We start from the raw sequence: 19,709 nt of genomic DNA, 5'->3' as shown, positions 1-19,709 counted from the left end.
GCTACATTTTTAATAGTTGGAGCATAATCTTAGTCACTGTCATAGCTCATGACTTTTGTTACTGTATGAAACATAAGCGACTCTGTTTAGAAGCGCTATAAGAGTACAAGAAAAAAACGAAAAGTGCAAAAAGGTTATCGGCAAAATGATGAAAAACAGCATATTTTACCTAAACCCCAGCGTGTTTATGTATTTCTCACAAATAAAACATTTTTCTACATCATTTCTATAACTTTTCAGGAAAGTATGTTTTATAAGTTTTGTTCAAAATGCATAACCATTTCAAATTTCATACAAAATCTGAAAAGTTCATAACGCTCACTAATACTAATGCATCGACGTGAATAGCATACCTTTTAGAACTGTCATTTATACTTGGCTGTCATACAAAACCTATTTAGTTACCGTTAGATCAGTGCAACTGGAATCCCTTCAGAATCGTTTGAACTCGTCACTGAACTAACAAAAGGGCGTATATTGCAAATACAAACCTGTATCTTAAGGCCTAGAGTAATAGTTTGGGCCGACTGTCATTAAAAGTTCCAATCGAACTGGTAAGGCTGTAATACACTTTTTGACCAAGCGTCAAATATTTGTCACTTTTTGACAGATAAAGATTTGTAGAGCAACATATCAAAGAGATCTATCTACTTTCAGCGATTTTCTTGATTGACTTTTCATTTATTTAATGGTTCAGCTAAAGTAACTATTCTCTACGTGGTTTTTATTTAAAAACTAGATTAGATTCTCCGCTATCAAATGGACCCTAGATGTTAACTGTCCTAACTGGTGTCAAAACCCTTATTTACTCGCTCGATTTCGACGCATTATTGACCTGGCGTGCTTTCTAGGTGCATCGTAAAACTTGTTAGTTTTAGTCCACCACGGCATGCACTTATAGTTCGTAAACAATTATCGGGCATCTCTTTCTTACTTTCATCGTTTATCGCAGTGTCTTTCGCGTTGACGGTGTTGCTTATATTTGTTTGGTTTTTGCATGCGAAGAAGAAGGAAGGAAATATTTTTGCTTTTGTCATCACGCACATTTTGACAATTACATATAATAGTTCGCGTAGGTGCGAGCAGCCTTTAAAATCTCTTTCAACACCGTAAACGCGTTTTTTCTGTAAAGGGAAAGAGCAAAGCTTTAAATATAAAAAGGATTGCATTCAGCGTATTGTAGTAGAACTATAAAAAAAAACTTTAAGAGGTAATTTATCACTCATTAGGGATTATTTGAAATCAACATATTTTAAACTAAACGAAAGGCATTATCATTTTTAAAAATTTGAACACCCTTTGGGATTCTTTTCGCCGCGCGCCGCGCATGTGTTGTCAGTTGTGTCACTGTCAGTTCTGGCTTCATTCCCATTCTTCTGGCAGATGCAAAAACGTATTCTGTAGTGTGCTGCAAAAATATATTGTTTTGGGAGCGGCACTCTTTTGTTTCGTTTCAAGTCTCGTTTTAAATAGTGTTGCTTCAAACCCACTACAATAGCCGTAAATTTTTATTCCATGGACACGGCGGAAGAGGTGTCCACGAACGAATGTTCACCATCGCCTAAGGAGTCCGGTGAAGTAGTGATTAACGCCGGCAGTAGCCAAACTACAAACGACGTGACAAACGGGACATCTGATGAGGATGGTAAATATTATACCCAAAGGTTTTCCGTTATCTCTATTTAATTTAAAATTTTTGATTGTGTAAATAACATTTGGTGCATTCAGTTAGCTTAGCGTTAAGAATTTTTCACACAAAAAATCCAACATTTTTACCGGAGTTTACCAGATTGTTCAATGTCAAATTTCAGTTTCGTGCAGAATTTCAAGTGTTTCGTAGAAATATCTGGAAAAATGATGGGTGAGTGTGATTGAATAGTTTAACAATTAATGTTCACTAGCTCTGGAAAAGATATGTTTTTCAATGTGTTCTTTTTTTTGTAGGTAAAAAACGACCTGCTGAATGCGCACCGGAAGTTGACCGACATAAACTGCGAAGGTTAGAGGAGAGTGTAACCATCAATCCAGTTTATGTCGATGAGGAATTCAAGAGTAGATTTAGCCAAAGTTGGACCCGAAACGAATTCTTGCAGGGAGAAGATTTCGAGCTGAAGAATCGTCCGTTTCCGCTAGCAGTGCTGCAGCGTTTTTTGGATGAAAATGAGCAAAGTGCGAATATAACCAAGCAACTAGAACGAGAATTCAGCGTAATGGACTGGAAACGCAAACAAATGGATTTGTATGAATTCTACCAAACTGTGGATCTTTGTGGAGTTCAACAACCTACTCTTGCAAGGTTTTATAGATTACTGAAAGAAAAAGTGCTTCCATTGATACAGGAAATTACTGGTATTCAACTTACCCACGTTTCCGCTTCCTGTTCGATGTACAATGCTGGTGATTATCTGTTGGTGCACGATGATTTGCTTACGGATAGGAGAATAGCGTTTGTTTTCTACCTCAGTCCGTGGGATACCCACCGAAAATGGTCCCCGCTTCATGGCGGGGCACTGGAATTGTTTACTGCTGATGAAAACGTGTTACCAATCTTTCCCGTGACTGATAGCATCTACCCTCAGAATAATCAGTTGGCATTCTTCAAAGTTTGCGATAGATCCTTTCATCAAGTTGGAGAGGTAACAACTTTTGAGTATCCTAGACTAACTATAAACGGTTGGTTTCATGGGCCGGTTGAAGAGCACAGTCCACCTCCCTCCTCCATTATAATTGATATGCACTATTTTGGCCCACAACCGGAGGAAATGCCATTGATGGAATGGATAAACAATGTCTATTTCATTGATGAAGTCAAGCACAATATTCAGAAAAAGGTGGAAATGTTTTCTGAAGTTTCATTAGAAGAATTTCTTATTCCGGAAATATTTTCGGTTATGGGTGAAACACTTCGTACAAACGCCGACTTACAGTGGAGTATCAAAGGACCCGCACATCTTCGGAAATATGAGATTCTGGACTTTGGCTCTGTCAAATGTGGACCGTTGGCCGACTTGCACAAACTGTTCAGTAGTCGCGACATGTTCCAGCTGCTGTACGACTACACCGAGTTAGATTTGGCAGGGCCAAAAGTGAAAACGCCAAAATGTGCCATCGAGCTGCAGCGCTGGCAGAAGGGTTGCTATACCGTACTGGGTGACTCTTCGTCCTACTCGGACTGCACCCTGGATGTTTTATTCTATCTAAACGCACAGGACAACGTTGGAGTGGTTACCTACTTAGTACCGGAGGGCGAACAACAGCCCAGTAGCAATTCGGAGGAACAAGACGATGACGATCCGGTACTGTTAACCGTCTATCCGAAGGATAATGTGTTGAATGTGGTTTACCGAGCCGAAGGGACTACCAAATTCACCAAGTACGTGTCTAGAAACACGTTCTTAGAGCAGCAACAGCAAGACGAGCAGCCGGAGAACTGCCATAATCCTTACACGTATATTTTGGCATGTAGCTACCGAGAGTGATAATGAAATAAATGTAGTTGCTGTGTAGCACGCGATTAAAAATTATTTTCTTGGTTTCTTGCTCTTTTTAGAATTGAAAATCCACGTCCAAATTTTATGTTTTATATAAAACGTAGTCATCTAATGTGTAATGATAAATAATTCACTCAATTTACGAGCGGCTTTAAATTAATTGCCAAATTTGTTGCCTTTCGATATAAAGTTTAAAAGGATCTGAACTACTCTATTACCCTTATTGCTAGTCTAGCCCTTATTAATTCAAAAATCAGAGCATAGTGATACTGGTCAACTTCGCCCAAGCTCAGAACATATGGGAACATATTTTAGTCAAACGGTAGTTAACTCTTTTCTTTCCCACAACGATTTCATTTTAAAATTTCACAATACACGTTTGCAACGAAAATGGTAGAACAGATGGTTCATGTTTCATCATAAATTATTGTTTGCATTTGAAAAAAATGTAATCTGTAAGCCTTTATTTTGTTGCAATAAATCGCAAGAAGTTTTGCATATAGAACGCTAAAAATTTCACCAACATGTGATTCTCTTTCTTGAAACACCAGAAATATATCATGCCATAATGAGTCCTTGTTTACTCGTTCAATTGGTGGTGACTAATAAAAAGTCGCTTCTTCGCAAGCCAACGCAAACATATAAAACAAAGCGAGATAACAAATATGATAACAACTCAACACTTTGAAATATTGAATTTTTCTTTTTCGGAAAATATGGAGATTTTTTTTCGGACGTTTACTTCTTGTGAAACTATAGAGATTGTTTTCTTTGATATTTTTTACAGTACAAAGATTGATTATTTTTTAATTCATTTACGCATTTTGAGCACGATTAGTGAACATATCGAAAGGTTATTTGCGTCCGAATATATGGTGCTCTAGAGCAACCATGTTTAAGAGGCTAAATACCTTTTTGCTCGAGAAAAAGTGCATAGTTTGGAATTTTTTGAAGCGTGTAGCATTTTTTTTATTGCATAAAAGTGGTAATTTTCAGAAAGTTTAATCATTCAATAACAACAAAACACGTTTGTTCAGAAGAAATACCAATTATTTGGAAAGTAATGGCCGTTTTCCCAAAACAACTAAAATCAAAAAAATCATTATTTCATCAGTTCAGATGTGTGTCATGTATCTGAACGATCGTTTTATAAGTATTTTGTTTTCAGTGCAAACGGGAGCGTTTTTCCCGAAAAAAAAAACATGTTTTAAGCGCTGAAATTTACATTAAAATTGTTTTTCCGGCAAAGTTAAACTTCGTGTATCAAAAATCGATCGTTTAACGACCGGTGAATTTAATAACGAACATTGTAACGAAAAGATGAAGAAAATCGGTTCAGTAATTTCACCGCAACCACGTAAACACGGCAAAGTCATTTTTCGAGAAACATCATTCCGAGATAAACGCGTATAAAGTTTCAAGTTTAGCTTATGCGGCCGTGGCGAGACGCGCTGCAAATCGCTCTAACTTTCTCCCTATTGTTCAGATCTTTATAAAAGTTTGTAAAAATGTTCTCAAGCTGTTGTGTTTCAAGATAATGCAATAAAAAAATCGATTTTTTTGAAACTTAAAAGGTAGGGTATCGGCTCTATTTTCGTCAGGTTTTACCTATTATTACTTGAGTAATTATTCAAATCTGACGATTTCGAATGGCGGTCTTAAATCTTCAATGGCATGGGAGAAGAAAACTTGCTTTCGGATACTTGGAACATAGTGTAACCGAACTCCCAATTTCCTGGGAACCATCTTACGTACCGTGTTTGCGTGATTTACGTCATACACAAACCTACATTTCCATTAGCTCGAAGCTGTACCGAAGCTGAAGCTGTAAGAGGGTGAGCTGAAGTAGCCCTAGGAGATCGTTAGAGGGTGAGCTGAAGTAGCCCTAGGAGATCGTTAAAGGCCTTTGAAAACCGTTAGCTAAAAACATGGCGAATGTTGTGAATGATAGGAAATATTACAAAAGCATAGTGCTGTTTAAAGCCAAATCAAATTTGGTGGATACATAGAAAAATCCTTTTTTCCAGGAAGGATAACTATGATGAGTTCAACGACCTTATATAACTTCATAGCTCTCTATACATAACATTATATTGTATTTTTATCCGAAATATACAGGAATTTATTTTTTGTTCAATAAACAGTTATCAAAAGGTTCAATCCCCATTATGAACAAATTTTTCAAAAAGCTCTCAATATAACATCCCCTTTGCATTAGCGTAACGCAAAGAAACGCATGAGAATAATCGTTTTATCATTTTCTCAGACATTATCCACATCTATGCTACACTGGCCTTTATCGTGGTCATCATCGTTATTGGAGTGCCGATGTGGTGGAAAACTACCGAAGTGTACCGTGTTCCGCTACCGTATGCCGAGATTGAGGCATTAGCTGAAAGTCCTATCCGTGCCTCCATTCGACTGGGACTATTCGTACGATCTCCAGAGCGCCGCGATATTCTGTTGTTCGAGTTAAGCAAGAAATTCGAGAATAATTGTAAGCCAAATTGTTAAAGTACTCTGGGCAGGTTTGATTTTTGTTTTGTTACAGTCGTGTTCAATCTACAGTTGGAAGATTTTACGTTGGATCCAGCCGTTGCAAATGCCGCAAAAACTCCAGCTGCTTTGGAGGCAGCTATTCTCAAACGATATCCTTTGGAAGCGGGAAATTTTGTGCTGATCGAATGGGGCAAACTTGAAGATGATGTTCTGGTAACCTCAGAACGGTCGGCGTTTATTTCCGAAAGTGCAAGTAAGTTTAAATGTTGAATGCAATCCAGCCTTTTTTATCCAATTGAAATTATGGTTTCAGCTACGCTAAAACTTTATCAAGTACTGACCTCGTGGATTCTTCAGGAGTATAAGCTCAAGGCTATTCTTGGTTCCAAGGATATGCAAACCAGTAAAGTTCGTCAACTGCGTTTGAATACAGCTCCTATGCAGCCACAATATGATGTACTAATTTCTGTGTTCAATCCACGACCCGACAAGCAGAAGGTTCATTGGAACGTGCGGTTAGCTGCCGAGAGTGAGTATTAAGATGCATGAAGCATTTAAAAACAAAAACGAAAAAAAAAATTGCTTGACGCTACAGATTACATTGCACCTTTCTTGACGGCATTGGGAGCTGTTTCAAATTTCACCATTAAAACCCAATGGATCTACGAAGTGGAGATTTTGCAGTTTCCTCAGAAGCAAGTACCGGATGAAACCCAACTCGGTCGACATTTCGTATTACCGGAGCTCGCACTTCCGCATATCATTACTTCGTTCGAAAAGAAACTGGGCAATCAGATAACGGATGACCCAGGCATTCATTTAGTTGCGTACGTGCCCCCGTGTGAGTTGGCTCCACTTCGCATCTACAGAAACGATGGTATTCGGGCAACCAATGCCAATGTAGAAGCGTTCACGTCCGCCAAATGGGGTGGTGTCGTATTTGCAAACCCACCAGAAGAAACAGTGAAACGATGCTTGGACGATCCTGAAAATTCCGAAGTGTATGTCAGTTCGCAGGATGTGATGCCTGTACTGTTGTACCAACTTCGGAAGATATTTGATTTGGAAAATAATGTTAGTAGAGCATCTCACTTGACCGGTGTCATATACCACTAGCTTATACTTTTTTTTAGATTCCTTTACTGGACTGTGCTATCGCACCATATAACTCTATCGCACCTCGTCTGTGGGAAGTCGATACATTTGTTCGATCAAACACGATTTACAGAATACATTCCGCTACGCTGACGCTACAGTCGTTAATTCAGCTTCTTGGAGGAATTGAGTATATCGTTATAAACGACCAAGTAGGAGCGGCGATCAAGGACGCTTACGATCGGATCCTGTTGGCAAAGCAACATTTACTAGAGAACAACTTGGCAAATGCCGCTGAGGAAGCGAAATTAGCGTACATTTCAGCCGAGCGTGCGTTTTTCGACCCGAGTATGCTGGCACTACTGTACTTCCCGAGTGAACAGAAATACGCCATCTACATTCCGCTGTTTTTACCCATCATGATTCCAGTGGTTTTTTCCTTCAGCACTATCAGTAAATTTTGGCGGAAACGCTACGGTAAGCAGAAAACCGAGTAAGTAGAGGACAGATTTTTCTTTTTAAAAAGAGGACAATAGGCTACAGGCGCTAGTGTTTGAACTTCCTAACCCGAAAAAATGTATTGAAAGAACAGAACATTGTTTAAATCCATATTGATGCTAGCATTATTACGATCACACGTGGTTCTGAAGATGCCTTTGGTTTGGTTGGTGGAACATCGATTGTGTCGGTTTTTTTTTATTGAAGTCCAATCGTTACTTGGAGGTCATCAATCATTCTCATTCAGCTTAAGCTGCCGGTCTATTCATTCCAGGGGGTCGATAGTTGGTGTTGATAACGCGGCTGTTAAAATGATAATTGAAATATAATTTGAAAGAAATCTTAAGCAGTGCCAACTCATACACTCTGTTTGCCGCTGGAATAGCCCAGCTGAGAATCGCTCCTGGCGATCGTTTCACCGCAACCCGTGGAAACGTGAACCGAGCAGCTTCCTTACTTTGTTCGCGATCTTCGATCAGAGTTTCGGGTGCGTCTTTATTTAGCATCATATCTGTGGAGAACAGAATCAATTATTATTAACCACGACTAGCGATTTCTTCGTCAATGTGGAACCAACTTTTATACATGTTGACAGTTCGTTTATCGTATCCGTCGCTTAGGCTTACATCCGCAAAGGAAGTTATTGGAGTACGGAAAAACACTGTAACACAGAAGTTTAAACATGTACTACCATTTAAAATACATTTTTTACGCAACTAGAGATACTAATTAATTTTACTGTTCCAAAAGATTCTTCCAACTGAACCATTCTTTTGGAGAAATAGAAAAAATGTGCCAACTTCACCAAAATCAGACTAAACATACGCAGCTTCGGCTGTCCGAGTTCCTCTACACTAATCATACTGGCAAAATCTTCTTCCGTTTTGCCAAGCAGCAAATCTAGCAGCACATTCAATGAAAATGAGAGAAAATGGATTTTATAAAACTGTAACTGTAGTTACAAAAAAGGCATTCTCATATGAAAATAAAATAAAGAAATCACCTTTATAGACATTACTCTTGTCCGGAGTGGGCTGAGCGGCCGGCTGACAGTACGCAAGTACCATCAGCTGCAGGAGTCCCCCTATCCAGAGGAATATCCTGTTGAACTCCATCTCCGCTGCGGAGACTCACTAAGCTGCACTTCTACTACAATACTGGATCGGAACATTTGGAAGAATGCTCCTTAAATAGTTGCTTTCTTGAAGCTTGATATTTCTGTTTCATGCTATCTGCGGTTGACATTGATTGCAGTAAAATTTTTCTTTTAATCGAATACACTGCGGGTAGTCGTCTCTTGTTACAGCGCTTTTCGCGGAGATGGTGTCATAGAATTTACATCCTGCACTGGAAGAGTTAACGCATATCGAACATGTGGATATGCGAGGAGCAGAACAGTTGCTAACTTCAATGTCTCTCGATTATTGATTTTCTCTCGTTGTATAGTACTTAAACCCATTTGTTGTTTAGGTCAAATTTATTAAATATTACTGGTTGTGTCATCAAAAACCTTTTTGTCTTAGGGCACAAACAATGACAAATAAGAGTGGGACATTACAACTTTTCATACTGAAACATTACTTAGATTTTTATTATGTTTTTTAAATGGGGGGATGTTTTGTGATTAATTAATTATTCACTAATATTTATTCAGAATTTATATTGTGTATTCTGCCACAAACGGTGATATATCAACACTAATACATGTGTTTTTTTTAAATTTTATTTCATTGGAAGATTGTATTTGCTTCCGCAATTAAGTGAATATAATTGTAGGTGACCTCAGTATAGACATAGATTTACGTCTTTGTTTTCCGTACTGGAGAACATTCTGTGAAAACGAAAATGAAACCACCACCACTACCTCTGATACCTCAGAAGTCAAACGGTAATTACTGTTTAATTTTGTAATACGTTTGTTAAAATAGTAGACAAAATAACTAACGTAGTAGCGCTTCATGTCTGGGTTAAGGTTTTGATCTTTAGTTCGCAAGCCCGCTACTCTATTTTTTGTTCAATGTGTTTTATGAAAAACGAACTATGTTAAAATAAAAAAAATAGACTTTTGACAAAAAATTAAAAAAAAAAACCTAAATTAATCCACCTAGCGGTCAGACCCAGCCTTTCTCATTCAATTTTTTATTTGTAAAAATAGATTTTCATGAACGCTTCAATCCAATAAATGTATATTCACTCTTTAGGTTCTAAAATATTGATGTTGTAATCTTTACATATAAAAATGCAGTCAAGTCTGTCTGTCTGTCTGATCTATATAGGCCCGAAAACTACCGAACCGATCGACGTGAAAATTTGTATGTAGGGGTTTTTGGTGCCGATAAAGGTTCCTATGATAGTTTGAGACCCCTCCCTCTTCTGGAAGGGAGGGGTCCCATACAAATGAAACATAAATTTCTGCACAACTCAAGAACAAACCAAGCAAATGAAACCGAATTTGGCATGTGGATGTTTTAAGGGGTAACTAATATGTCCATAATAGTTGGATGAAACACAAATTTGTGCACATCTCGAGAACTAATCAACCAAATGGAACAAAATTTGGCAGGTAAATGTTTCTGGAAAACAACCAAAAATACCTCCCAATATGGGTATTTCCGGTGTCAGATTGATGCCAGAAAGTCTGCTGATAATGACAGAATACCATCCAATATGAATATATTCAGAATTAAGGCGATGTACAGAAGCCAAAAGACGAGGATGTTGTCATTTCGATAAAACCAATCATTTCAAACGATTTGTTATTTGACTTTGATCATATCCTATGGCCGATTCGTCGTGCATTTGCAGACTTCAAACAAACCGCAAGGAATCAATGAACTTGGAACGTTCAAATAGTACGACACCGCATTTAAATTATGTTGAGGCCACATATATCGATCAAAGCAGGTATAGTTTTAAATAGTCTTTGAATTTCTCTTCTTTCCATAACTTTTGAGCCACATATCAAATTGTTATGAAGTTTGTTATTTGTAAGTTTGAGAGATGACTCGTTCGTATGACACTAGTTATGTTCAAATAAGTCATGTAATCTTTGAGATAATAGACTTTCGTTGTTTTATTAACAATTTAATACATAACGGTTGCTTAAGTTCGATTATAATCAAATGAAATGGGAACGTGTAGGGCAGCCAAACTTTGAAACCACGTGTTCAATCATAATTCATCAGTTAACCCTTAACTAGCCCGCTCATCTGATAATAATAATCAAATCGGTTATAAACAACACTCATGCACGCTTCTCAATAAAGACGCAGGTAATCACCCCTCATGGCTATTCAATCTGCTTCCCAAAAACCCCAGACATGGTACGGTAAACAATCGACCGCATAATTCCCTACCTAACTCCAATTAAGGGTGCTAAATTTTCATTTTTACCTACTACAAATAAAAAAACAGGATTTACGCTTTGCTCTTTACCAGTCCACATAAGCACTGAGGAAGACTGTACGTCACAGTCGAAATATATATTTGCGGACTGAATTTCAATATTTCCAAAAAATTTAGTAGAGTATAACGGAAACCGATAACTATTTCTTTGATTGATCTCAATCACTCTGCTAAGACGCTCGTTATAGATTTTCTAGAATCGGTTGTGTAGTTTCTGAGATAATGAAGTTTCGTGATTTTCACAAGTCGGCACATTACAAATGAAGTTACAGTTCGATTACAGTAAAATTCAACAGGGTCTTCTGAGGCAGATAGACCATTCATTTGACACTAATTTTGTGGAAATCGGGTCGGCCATCTCTGAGAAAAGTGAGTGAGTCCAAGTAGTCTTCGGAATATGTTCCTTTGCATAGCTGGAGGGACTGCAAAACAAATCAATAGGGTCTTATGGGGCAATTAGACCTTCCATTTGGCACTAATTTCTTGAAAATTGGTACAGCCATCTCTGAGAAACATGAGTGAGATTAAACAGTCTTCAGAACACGTTTCTTTTCATAACTTCTGAACCACAAGTTCAATCTTTATGAAATTTAAAACTTAAAGGTTTCATAGGTAGCCCGTTCTTTTGAGACCAATTTTGTTCAAATCAGTTGTGTGGTTTCTGAGATATTGATGTTTCATGATTTTCACATTTTTAAACATAACCTCTAAACTAAAAATCCGATTACAATGAAATTCAATAGGGTCTTATGGGGCAACAAGACCTTTCACTTGCAATTAATTTCATGAAAATCGGTCCAGCTATCTCTGAGAAAAGTGAGTGAGAATAAAAATCTGCACATACACACACACATACACACATACAGAAAATGCTCAGCTCGTCGAGCTGAGTCGAGTGATATATGCCATTCGGCCCTTTGGAGCACTTTTATACTTTCGGTTTTGCAAGTGATTGCTATACCTTTCTAGGAGAAAGGCAAAAACTAAAAATACCAAAAAATTCAACATCGAAAAATGCATAAATACCAAAAACTTTCCAAAATTTCATAAACGTTAAAAGGGGTTCACAAATTCACGACTAGGTGAAATTGGAAGCTGATCTACCTGGTAGTGAAATAAACCCACGTGTGAAAATATGGAAGAAAACAACTCACAGCAACTATGTATTATTCGTTTTTTATTTATTTTCCTTGATGTACATTTCGTTTCGAGATGAAATATATTTACAATCGCTCTCGTGTTAGCTAGGTAGGGCGTTATAGTAGAAACCGATATCAGACAACAGTTGCACACGGTTGATTGTATGAAACAAATCTCGCTAAATAAAATAATTTAAGTTAAACTGTTGTTCAAAGTGGAGTTATCGAAAACTAATGACAGATAGAGGAGCCTCAAGAATGTGTGAAGGCAGAAACGTATGGTAACTAAACAATCTTGAATGAATACTGGCGTTGTGAAACGTGGTCCCTTTTTTGTTAAGGCCAGATTACCTGTTCCCATAGTATCGTGGTAAAATGAGACGCTAACCTGTGAATGCGTGTGTGCGAAAGACCAGTGATAATCACAATAATGGCAGTTGGTTCGCAAATCTTGAGCGCACTGAAAATCGCGCTCTTCAGAGAAAAATTAAGTTAATTTAATTTAAAATCTATACAGTTTTTCTCCTGCTGCCGAACCGTTGGCGAACAGAGCACCTAGTTTTTGTTCTGCTTCTTATTTTTGCCTGTTCGCCCGAACTCTTCGATGACGTCGTACTCCGGAATGTCTGGACTACCGGTATCATAGTAGGCGTAATCGTATTCTTCCTTGTCATCCGACGGTCTCTTGGTGCTGGTCGCATGTGGTGAAATCGTGGGAGCCTTCGAGAAGGGCCTTGGATTCACACGCTGGCTGTTGCTGCTGTTGGATGACACGACCGACTGGGAGGACTTCTTGGTCGGAGCCGGCGCCGTCGGTTTCACCGATGAGGATGATAGAAATTCGTTGATTTTGGCTGCTGCTTGTCGCGCTCGTTCCAGTATCAGGTCGTTACCACTGGCGACGATGTTCTGCGAGTGTGCCGTTCGAAAGATTTCGTCTTCGTCGCTAGTCGAAAGTAACTGCGATACTGGAGTGGACTGCTGGAAGTAGTTTTGGCTCTGCTTCCGTTCTTGGTTGAACTTGGCCTTGACGCGGTTTCGATATAAGTCTTTCTCGTATAGTTCCGGGTGGTACTGGCCGTCGTCTTCGTCAACTTCCGTTGGTCGTGAGGTTGTTGTTGTGCTGCTTGTGGTGGTTGTTGTATGAACCTGTTGTTGTGGCTGTTGGAAGTAAGTGTTGTACTGCCTCCGAGAGGCTACTGGAGCTGCAGTGGTTGTTGTGGTAGTGATGGACACAGGAGGAACGGTTGGAATGTAGATAGTGCTTTTCACGGGTGTAGGGGCATTTTTCTCTTGAGGTTTTTCGGGTTTCTGGATTATAAACTGCAGGAGAGCTTTCTTGCTGAATGCGTTCGGTTTGAAGGTGGTCGGATTATATTGATCCTTTGGGACTAATGTGGAGAATTTTTTTATGGTAGAAGGCGTGTGTCCATCACTGGCGCTTCGTGAGATCGCCTGGTACCGTTCGTTTGGTGATGCTCGCGATTGAGTAACACTGGCTGTGGTTGTTGATGCTGGTGTTGTTGTAGAGGTGGTTCTGGGATCATAAAGATTGGCGTTGAACGATTGTGGGTGTTGACGAAGGTGTTGTTGTTGCTGCTGTTGTGGCCTGTAGTTGAGTGGATTGTAGGTAGAAGGAGTTATGTATTCGGAAGCAGCTGTAGTTGGTGCTGTCGTGGTCGTGGAGGTGGTAATGCTGGTGCGACTTCCCTGATATTCGTTGTAATTAAACTGGCTAAGACGACCGGGATCTACGTTGTAGAGACGAGGTTGTGCACGAGGGCGCAGTGTTTCCTGGGATATTGTGCTGGCTTCCGTGACTATTGTTCGTTCGGTAGCTTTGTTCTCGAAACCCGTGTTGTAGAATTGAGGAGCTTGCGTCACTCGTTGAAAGCTGGTTGATTGAGGAGTTGTCGTGATATATGGAGAGCTGCTCACCGGTGGATTTCTATTGAAAAATTGAAAGTTAATGTTTGGAGCGTGGGTTGATGTCGACGGGTTGGCCGAAGCAGCTATCGACGAATTCGAAAGGGTTTGATATCGTTGCTGCTGCTGGGATTGTTGAAAGTTTTGTGACGATTGCTGCGGTCTTGCGGGTGTTGTATTCGTTTGCTGATGGTGGAAGAATGCGCTACTTGTGCGGTCCGTGACGGCGCTCGGCACTGGACGTTGTTGTCCCCGTGAAAATGGTGCTGGTGTTGACGCTGGTGATTGACTGAAGCTTATCTGGTTACCGTTCTGTGGCTGCAGAACAGTCGTAGGTTGCTGTCTGTAGTTGGTGCTTCCCTTGTGGTAGTTGGGAATTTTAGCTACTTCAACAAAATCTTCAGGCGTTGTCGACTGTAAACGAGTTTTCTGCGCTTGAGTCGGTTTGACCTCATTTTGGACGATGTTCAAGTTGTGCGCTCGAATGGAGCCTCTTCCACGATTGCGTCCCCTAGGTTGGGTTCTCGTGCCGTTTCCGGCACTTTGCAATGGACGTACAGTTGTCGGCTGAGTCGGTTTCCGCACGTAATCATCATCGAACTCTTCCTTTCCGTTGTTACGGTTATTGTAGAAGTGGGAACTGTGCGATCCGCGGAAGATTTCATCATCTGCAATAGAAAGTGAGAAACGAAAGAAGAGGTAACAGGTGTAAGAGATCGTGTTTTATATTTACTATTCTGATCGTTGTGCTGTGGTGGCTGCTGTTGTTGTTGCTGCTGTTGTTTCTGTGGTCTCTGATTGCTTGCAAAAGTAGTTGGGGTGGTCGTACGGATATCGTTGTATTGACGGTGATCGGCAGGGGTAGCAGTTGCGGCAGCTGCTGTCAACTGGCGGTATTGCTGCTGCTGGATCTGCTGCTGTTGATTGTAGATCAACTGCTGCTGTTTCTGCTGAAGCTGCTTCTGTTGAATTTGCTTCTGATGCTGCTGGTTATAGTAATTATCGTTTGCGTTGTAAGAAGAAGTCGTGGTTGGTTTGGACGTTGTGCTGGTGGTGGTGGACGTCGTTGTCGTCATTGTAGGCGCAGGAGGACGATGGTGATGGTGTGGTTTCGGTGCAGACGGAATCTGATTTGGATTATGCACTGGGGGCCCTTGAGGTTTGGAGCTTTGGTTTACAATGTACTGCTTGCTGCGTCTCGCATCACCTGTCACGAAACAAACCGATCAACTAGCATGAAAATATTAAAAAAAAAAAAAAGAACACTCACTAGTTTCAGCCCGTTGAAGATGGAAGGTGGCTTCTTCTTCCTCCTCTGCGTAGGGGGCCCGCTTGCTCTCAAAGCCGGACCCAATGCGATACAGGTCGAAATTGTTACTGCCATAGTACAGCGTGGCTGCTTCACAGTCAACGTCGCCCCAATCGGCACATATCTGAGCTTCCTGATCGAAAGCCGTGCCGTTGGGGCAGAGGAATCTGAAGTCTTGCACCTGTTAGTGGTCAAAAATGGGTTGTTCGAGTTTGCGCAAGGCCACGTGCGCCCACGCGTTTTACAAATATGGCAACACAATAGGGTTGTGAGGAGAGAAGAGATGAATAGAGGGGAAGAGAAGAAAGATTAATTCGTGAGAAAATTTAAATTGCTAAGTGTGTACAACGTAAGCGGTATGAGTTGCAGTCTGCCATGCGGTTGGGGGAAGGAGAACGATTGGCTATGGTCTAGTTACCTAGTAGAGAGCGTTGAAAACAATGGTCGTGATTATAAAATAAGGTGTGAAATAAACGCGTCGCGCCCATAAGACACCGCAATTGGCTATGCCACTTGATGCAGATTGTTAACCTCTTTGTGCAATTCGCATGCAAAAAAATAAACCTTAGTTGGATGGCCTTCCCAAGGCTGACAGGAACAAAAAGGCGTCTAGTTGGTGTATCACTTATTTAAATGTCGTTCTCAAACAGTGAATTGCATAATTAGACTTAATTGATTTGGCTACTGAAAACAAATTGTTCCTTGTCAATCTGGGCTCGTAACGCAGAACATAACGCTCGCAGCTACGCTGTGAATCAGTTTTGCGATTTAAACTCATTGAAGTCGTGGGTGATCGGCACAAAAAATTACCCGCGCGCGCTTCTCAAAAGGTCAACGGAGTCTCTTGGGAAAAGTAGCAACGTTTCTGCGGCAGTTTGCTGAGACCGTCGAGTTCTGCTGTGTGGTACCATGACAGTCGGTTAACTTGTTTGTTGATCGATCGATTTCGATTGTTTGTCCGATGATCGTTCAACGTCGATAATGAAGATGTGTGCACGTGTATAGTGAGGTCGTCCTTCTAATCAGCCACTGGAGTTAAGATGTGGAAAAACACCAAAAGTGAACAAAAGAATCGCAACTTACTCCAATACCAGCTACTTTGACGCACACGTGAAACATTTGACACTGCGTTTCCGAATCGGCGTAGTAACCGCCAAGGATTTTATCCCGACAGGAGAAACTGGTCTTAGGCATGTTGTCTAAGCTGTACCGGGGTCCGGGAAGGAACTGGCCATCGGTGGTGATGATTGCTGTCGACAATATAACCGCTGGAAGTAAGGGCAATATTTTGTATACGTTAGCATAGGTTATTTTTTCATATATTATTTTATAACTATAAAAAAAATCAGGTATATGATTTAAAAAAAAATTGAAATATAAAAATATTGATTAAACAAGAAAGATGTCAGAAAAGAATTGCGAAATCTTTTAAATATGCGGTTAGCCGATAAAAAAATGACTGCTTTGAAAACACAGTAATTTATTATTTCAATACGCAACTTTTATCCTTTTTCATTCACTGTTAATGTGTTTTATCCAAGCATTCTCAACTCAAAGAACAGAACTAACATCATTTTTGTGCTGTGCAACTTTTGAAGTTTGAACCTCGAGAGTAATGCTAGGAAAAAATCGAACGAAAGAGAAATCTATAAGATATTTGATTAAAATTTGCAAAATGTAAATTCAACCAAGTATAATTGTGAAAAGTTTATCATTTTTTTTTATCTTTGTCGAAGGGTTTAGAATAGATTTTCGAATACAACTTCTTTCAATTTTCGAGTCACCAATATTTCAACACAACATGTGGATCATCAGGTCAGATCCCTAATTCTGTTTTGACATCGGAAGGAAAAGATGGGTCCGGATCGTGGTCCGGTTGAAAATCGGAACGAGTTTGTTCCGGTCCGTTTTGGGCCTGATCCGGTAGGCTCCGTTTTGGTTCCGGTCTAGAGGCTGGAAGCGAAAATTGCCAGTATTTTCGATATTTTAGTGAAAGTATCAATCCATCACTTCACTTGAAACTGCTTTGAGACGCCACTTCCTGAAGTTTGACTGACCTGAAATGTTGCATGTTGCATGGGGAATTTTTTCGAGAAGCGAAACTTCTAAGTAAACCCAAATTCGAAGGTTGAATTTTTGCCATACATTCCATTGGCACCGAAATGAGCATGATCAAGAGGTCTTTTTTTTTTCAACTTTAAACTTGATCATCGTGCAAATGTTTTATTAAATGCATGAATAATTGAAAATTGATTTTTTTTTGTTAAAAATCAAGTTTTTGGGAAATTGGCTCCTCCTACTTTAAGCTCTACATAATTATATAGAGGAGATTATAAAAGCGGAAGAAGGAAAACGATAGTAAAATGAGAACAATTTGTTTACCAATTTATTTTATTATCGAACGTCTTTTGTAGGTCGTCTTGGTTTTCTGAAGCCAACTAATGGAGAGACCCTCTAAATTTCACCTGAAAGTCGAACTTGAGCTTGCTTGAGCATACGCTTGAACGACTGCATATTTCGTAGTTTCTCCTCCGTAATGGATCTGAGCTAATGAAGTTGCACAAAGAACCATCGTGAAATAACTATTCTGGGACTAATTACCCATCTTAAATGTACAACAATTCAGTAGCTTCCGCTTTGTACAGATCGATAATGGCGCTGGCAACGTCCATACGATCGATTAGAGAAGGAAAGAAGGAACTGTTAAACGCGTTGTTGCAAATCTCTAACGTTATAACGGTAAGGACTTACTTTATCGTCGTAGTCAGTGATAGATTGTCATACTTTTACCCTTCCCTCTACACGCCTAGGTTCTACTGCTCCTCTTTGCCGAGCCTGGTGAGGTATTCTCATTCAACTGTGTGTTTTTTCGGGCGTGAGAATAAACCAATGCGTAAAAGTTCCTCTGACATCGAACGATCTGATTCTACTAATATTCGAACTCACTATTCGTTTGTCAAAGCGGATTCTGTAACGCTGAGACTACGAGCTCCCTTCTCCAAATTTCACTTGCAAGTCGAAAGCAAAAACTGGAAAAAGGTAAAAGCAACGGAATTCACTTTTGGAAATTCAATTGACGTTTTCTAAAAGGATAATCAAACTTTCCTCGAAAATCTGCGTAAATTTAAAAATCTGTGTAAAAACCACAAATATTATAGAACCTACGTAAAAATGACTTTAGTATATATCTAGACGAAACTAAATTCCTCAAATAACTAAATTCAAACTCTGCCATTTAGGCTTATACAAGAATGTTGTACCATAGAAAGTCTGAGAATAAATTGTAGGGAACTAATACACACTAGGTTGCGTGCAATCAACCCATACGATGAATTTGGAGGTCTTAGCTGGAGTTCTACCATTGAAAAACCGCTTCTGGAGTCTGTCTTCTCGTGTTCTTATCAAATGTTAGGTCTTGAACCGTCCTGTGAATGAAAATTTTGAAAGGTTAATCGAACTTAGTTCTCAAACCCGTTTTATGACATTGTATTTCAATCACATGTCACAAAATGTTAACCCCTCTTCGAATATTCTAAGTCGTGTCAACTTATCAAATACTTCTGATTCTTCTGTGTTTTTCGATACATCCATGATAGAAGAAACTCGTGGAGTCCCGGATTGTTTACGCGTGCAGCAGATCCTCAAAATTTTTTTCTAATAAATTTCGAAACGTTAACTGCGATAAAATGTTTTACACTGACGGATCACTTCTCGATGGGTCCACAGGCTTCGGTTTCTTCAATAACAATTTAACCGTCTCCCATAAGCTCGATAATCCTGCTTCTGTTTACGTCGCAGAATTAACTGCAATTCAGTACACCATAGGGATTATCGAAAAAATGCCCACGGACCATTATTTCATCCTTACGGACAGTCTCAGTTCCATTGAGGCTCTCCGATCGATGAAAGCTGTTGAGCACTCTCCGTATTTCCTGGGGAAAATACGGGAACATCTGAGTACTTTATCCGAAAAATCGTTTCAGATTACCTTAGCGTGGGTCCCTTCTCACTGCTCGATACCCCGCAATGAAAAAGCGGACTCTTTGGCAAATATGGGCGCAACAAACGGTGAAATTCATGAAAGACCAATTGTCTTTAATGAAATTTTCGTATTTGTGCGTCAGAATACGATCATCAGTTGGCAAAATTCTTGGACCAGAGGGGAACTGGGAAGGTGCTTACATTCCATTATCCCCAAGGTATCGACGAACCCGTGGTTCAAGGGATTAGATGTAGATCGAGACTTCATTTGCATGATGTCTCGGCTCATCTCCAATCACTATGGATTTGAAACACATCCCCGTCGTATTGCCCTGAACACCGTGGCGCCAGGTCTAGATTAATTGC

At 39.8% G+C, this 19,709-nt stretch overlaps 3 protein-coding genes across 9 annotated transcripts in view; 1 reads left to right on the top strand and 2 right to left on the bottom strand.

Moving 5' to 3' along the window:
• The first annotated feature begins 1,348 nt into the window (after positions 1-1,348).
• LOC129717567 (prolyl 3-hydroxylase sudestada1-like) lies at positions 1,349-7,694 on the top strand. 3 transcript variants are annotated; one of them, XM_055667556.1, is made up of 6 exons: positions 1,352-1,645; positions 5,758-5,988; positions 6,043-6,243; positions 6,304-6,519; positions 6,586-7,064; positions 7,124-7,694. In XM_055667556.1, exons 1-6 carry the CDS (start codon positions 1,516-1,518, stop codon positions 7,580-7,582), a joined length of 1,716 nt encoding a protein of 571 aa, XP_055523531.1. In that variant the 5' UTR covers positions 1,352-1,515; the 3' UTR covers positions 7,583-7,694. The 3 variants fall into 3 exon arrangements, with proteins under 3 accessions (XP_055523532.1, XP_055523531.1, XP_055523533.1); XM_055667558.1 differs by lacking the exons at positions 5,758-5,988; positions 6,043-6,243; positions 6,304-6,519; positions 6,586-7,064; positions 7,124-7,694 and adding exons at positions 1,812-1,861; positions 1,945-3,524 and having other exon boundaries at positions 1,505-1,645; XM_055667557.1 differs by lacking the exons at positions 5,758-5,988; positions 6,043-6,243; positions 6,304-6,519; positions 6,586-7,064; positions 7,124-7,694 and adding an exon at positions 1,945-3,524 and having other exon boundaries at positions 1,349-1,645.
• On the bottom strand, positions 7,633-8,892 carry LOC129717569 (uncharacterized). The gene is made up of 5 exons (XM_055667559.1): positions 8,587-8,892; positions 8,409-8,483; positions 8,161-8,244; positions 7,947-8,094; positions 7,633-7,886 (listed from the first exon to the last, which is right to left on the bottom strand). The coding sequence occupies exons 1-5, from the start codon at positions 8,696-8,698 to the stop codon at positions 7,832-7,834; spliced, it is 474 nt and encodes a 157-aa protein (XP_055523534.1). The 5' UTR covers positions 8,699-8,892; the 3' UTR covers positions 7,633-7,831.
• A 3,265-nt stretch (positions 8,893-12,157) lies between these two features.
• The window catches only part of LOC129717786 (mucin-5AC), a 42,215-nt gene continuing 34,663 nt past the window's right edge, over positions 12,158-19,709 (bottom strand). For all 5 annotated transcript variants that reach the window (XM_055667949.1, XM_055667948.1, XM_055667951.1 and 2 more), the window contains exons 3-6: positions 16,446-16,630; positions 15,324-15,543; positions 14,787-15,260; positions 12,158-14,721 (exon numbers count right to left, since the gene is read on the bottom strand). In XM_055667949.1, coding sequence (XP_055523924.1) covers positions 12,683-14,721; positions 14,787-15,260; positions 15,324-15,543; positions 16,446-16,630 — 2,918 coding nt within the window. In that variant the 3' untranslated portion in view covers positions 12,158-12,682. The remainder of the gene's footprint in view (positions 14,722-14,786; positions 15,261-15,323; positions 15,544-16,445; positions 16,631-19,709) is intronic.

The sequence above is a fragment of the Wyeomyia smithii genome, chromosome 1 (assembly GCF_029784165.1).
Source record: "Wyeomyia smithii strain HCP4-BCI-WySm-NY-G18 chromosome 1, ASM2978416v1, whole genome shotgun sequence".
NCBI classification, from domain to species: domain Eukaryota; kingdom Metazoa; phylum Arthropoda; class Insecta; order Diptera; family Culicidae; genus Wyeomyia; species Wyeomyia smithii.
This window is presented reverse-complemented; position numbering and strand designations above follow the sequence as displayed.

Excerpts from the sequence above, each read along its gene's own strand:
- LOC129717567 (XM_055667556.1), top strand. The coding sequence starts at position 1,516 with ATGGACACGGCGGAAGAGGTGTCCACGAACGAATGTTCACCATCGCCT. Across the intron at positions 1,646-5,757 it reads CGGGACATCTGATGAGGATG|ACATTATCCACATCTATGCT; the intron begins GTAAATATTATA and ends TCATTTTCTCAG. Across the intron at positions 6,520-6,585 it reads CGTGCGGTTAGCTGCCGAGA|ATTACATTGCACCTTTCTTG; the intron begins GTGAGTATTAAG and ends TTGACGCTACAG.
- LOC129717569 (XM_055667559.1), bottom strand. The coding sequence starts at position 8,698 with ATGGAGTTCAACAGGATATTCCTCTGGATAGGGGGACTCCTGCAGCTG. Across the intron at positions 8,245-8,408 it reads ACTCGGACAGCCGAAGCTGC|TGTTTTTCCGTACTCCAATA; the intron begins GTATGTTTAGTC and ends TCTGTGTTACAG. Across the intron at positions 7,887-7,946 it reads ATTCCAGCGGCAAACAGAGT|CCGCGTTATCAACACCAACT; the intron begins GTATGAGTTGGC and ends TCATTTTAACAG.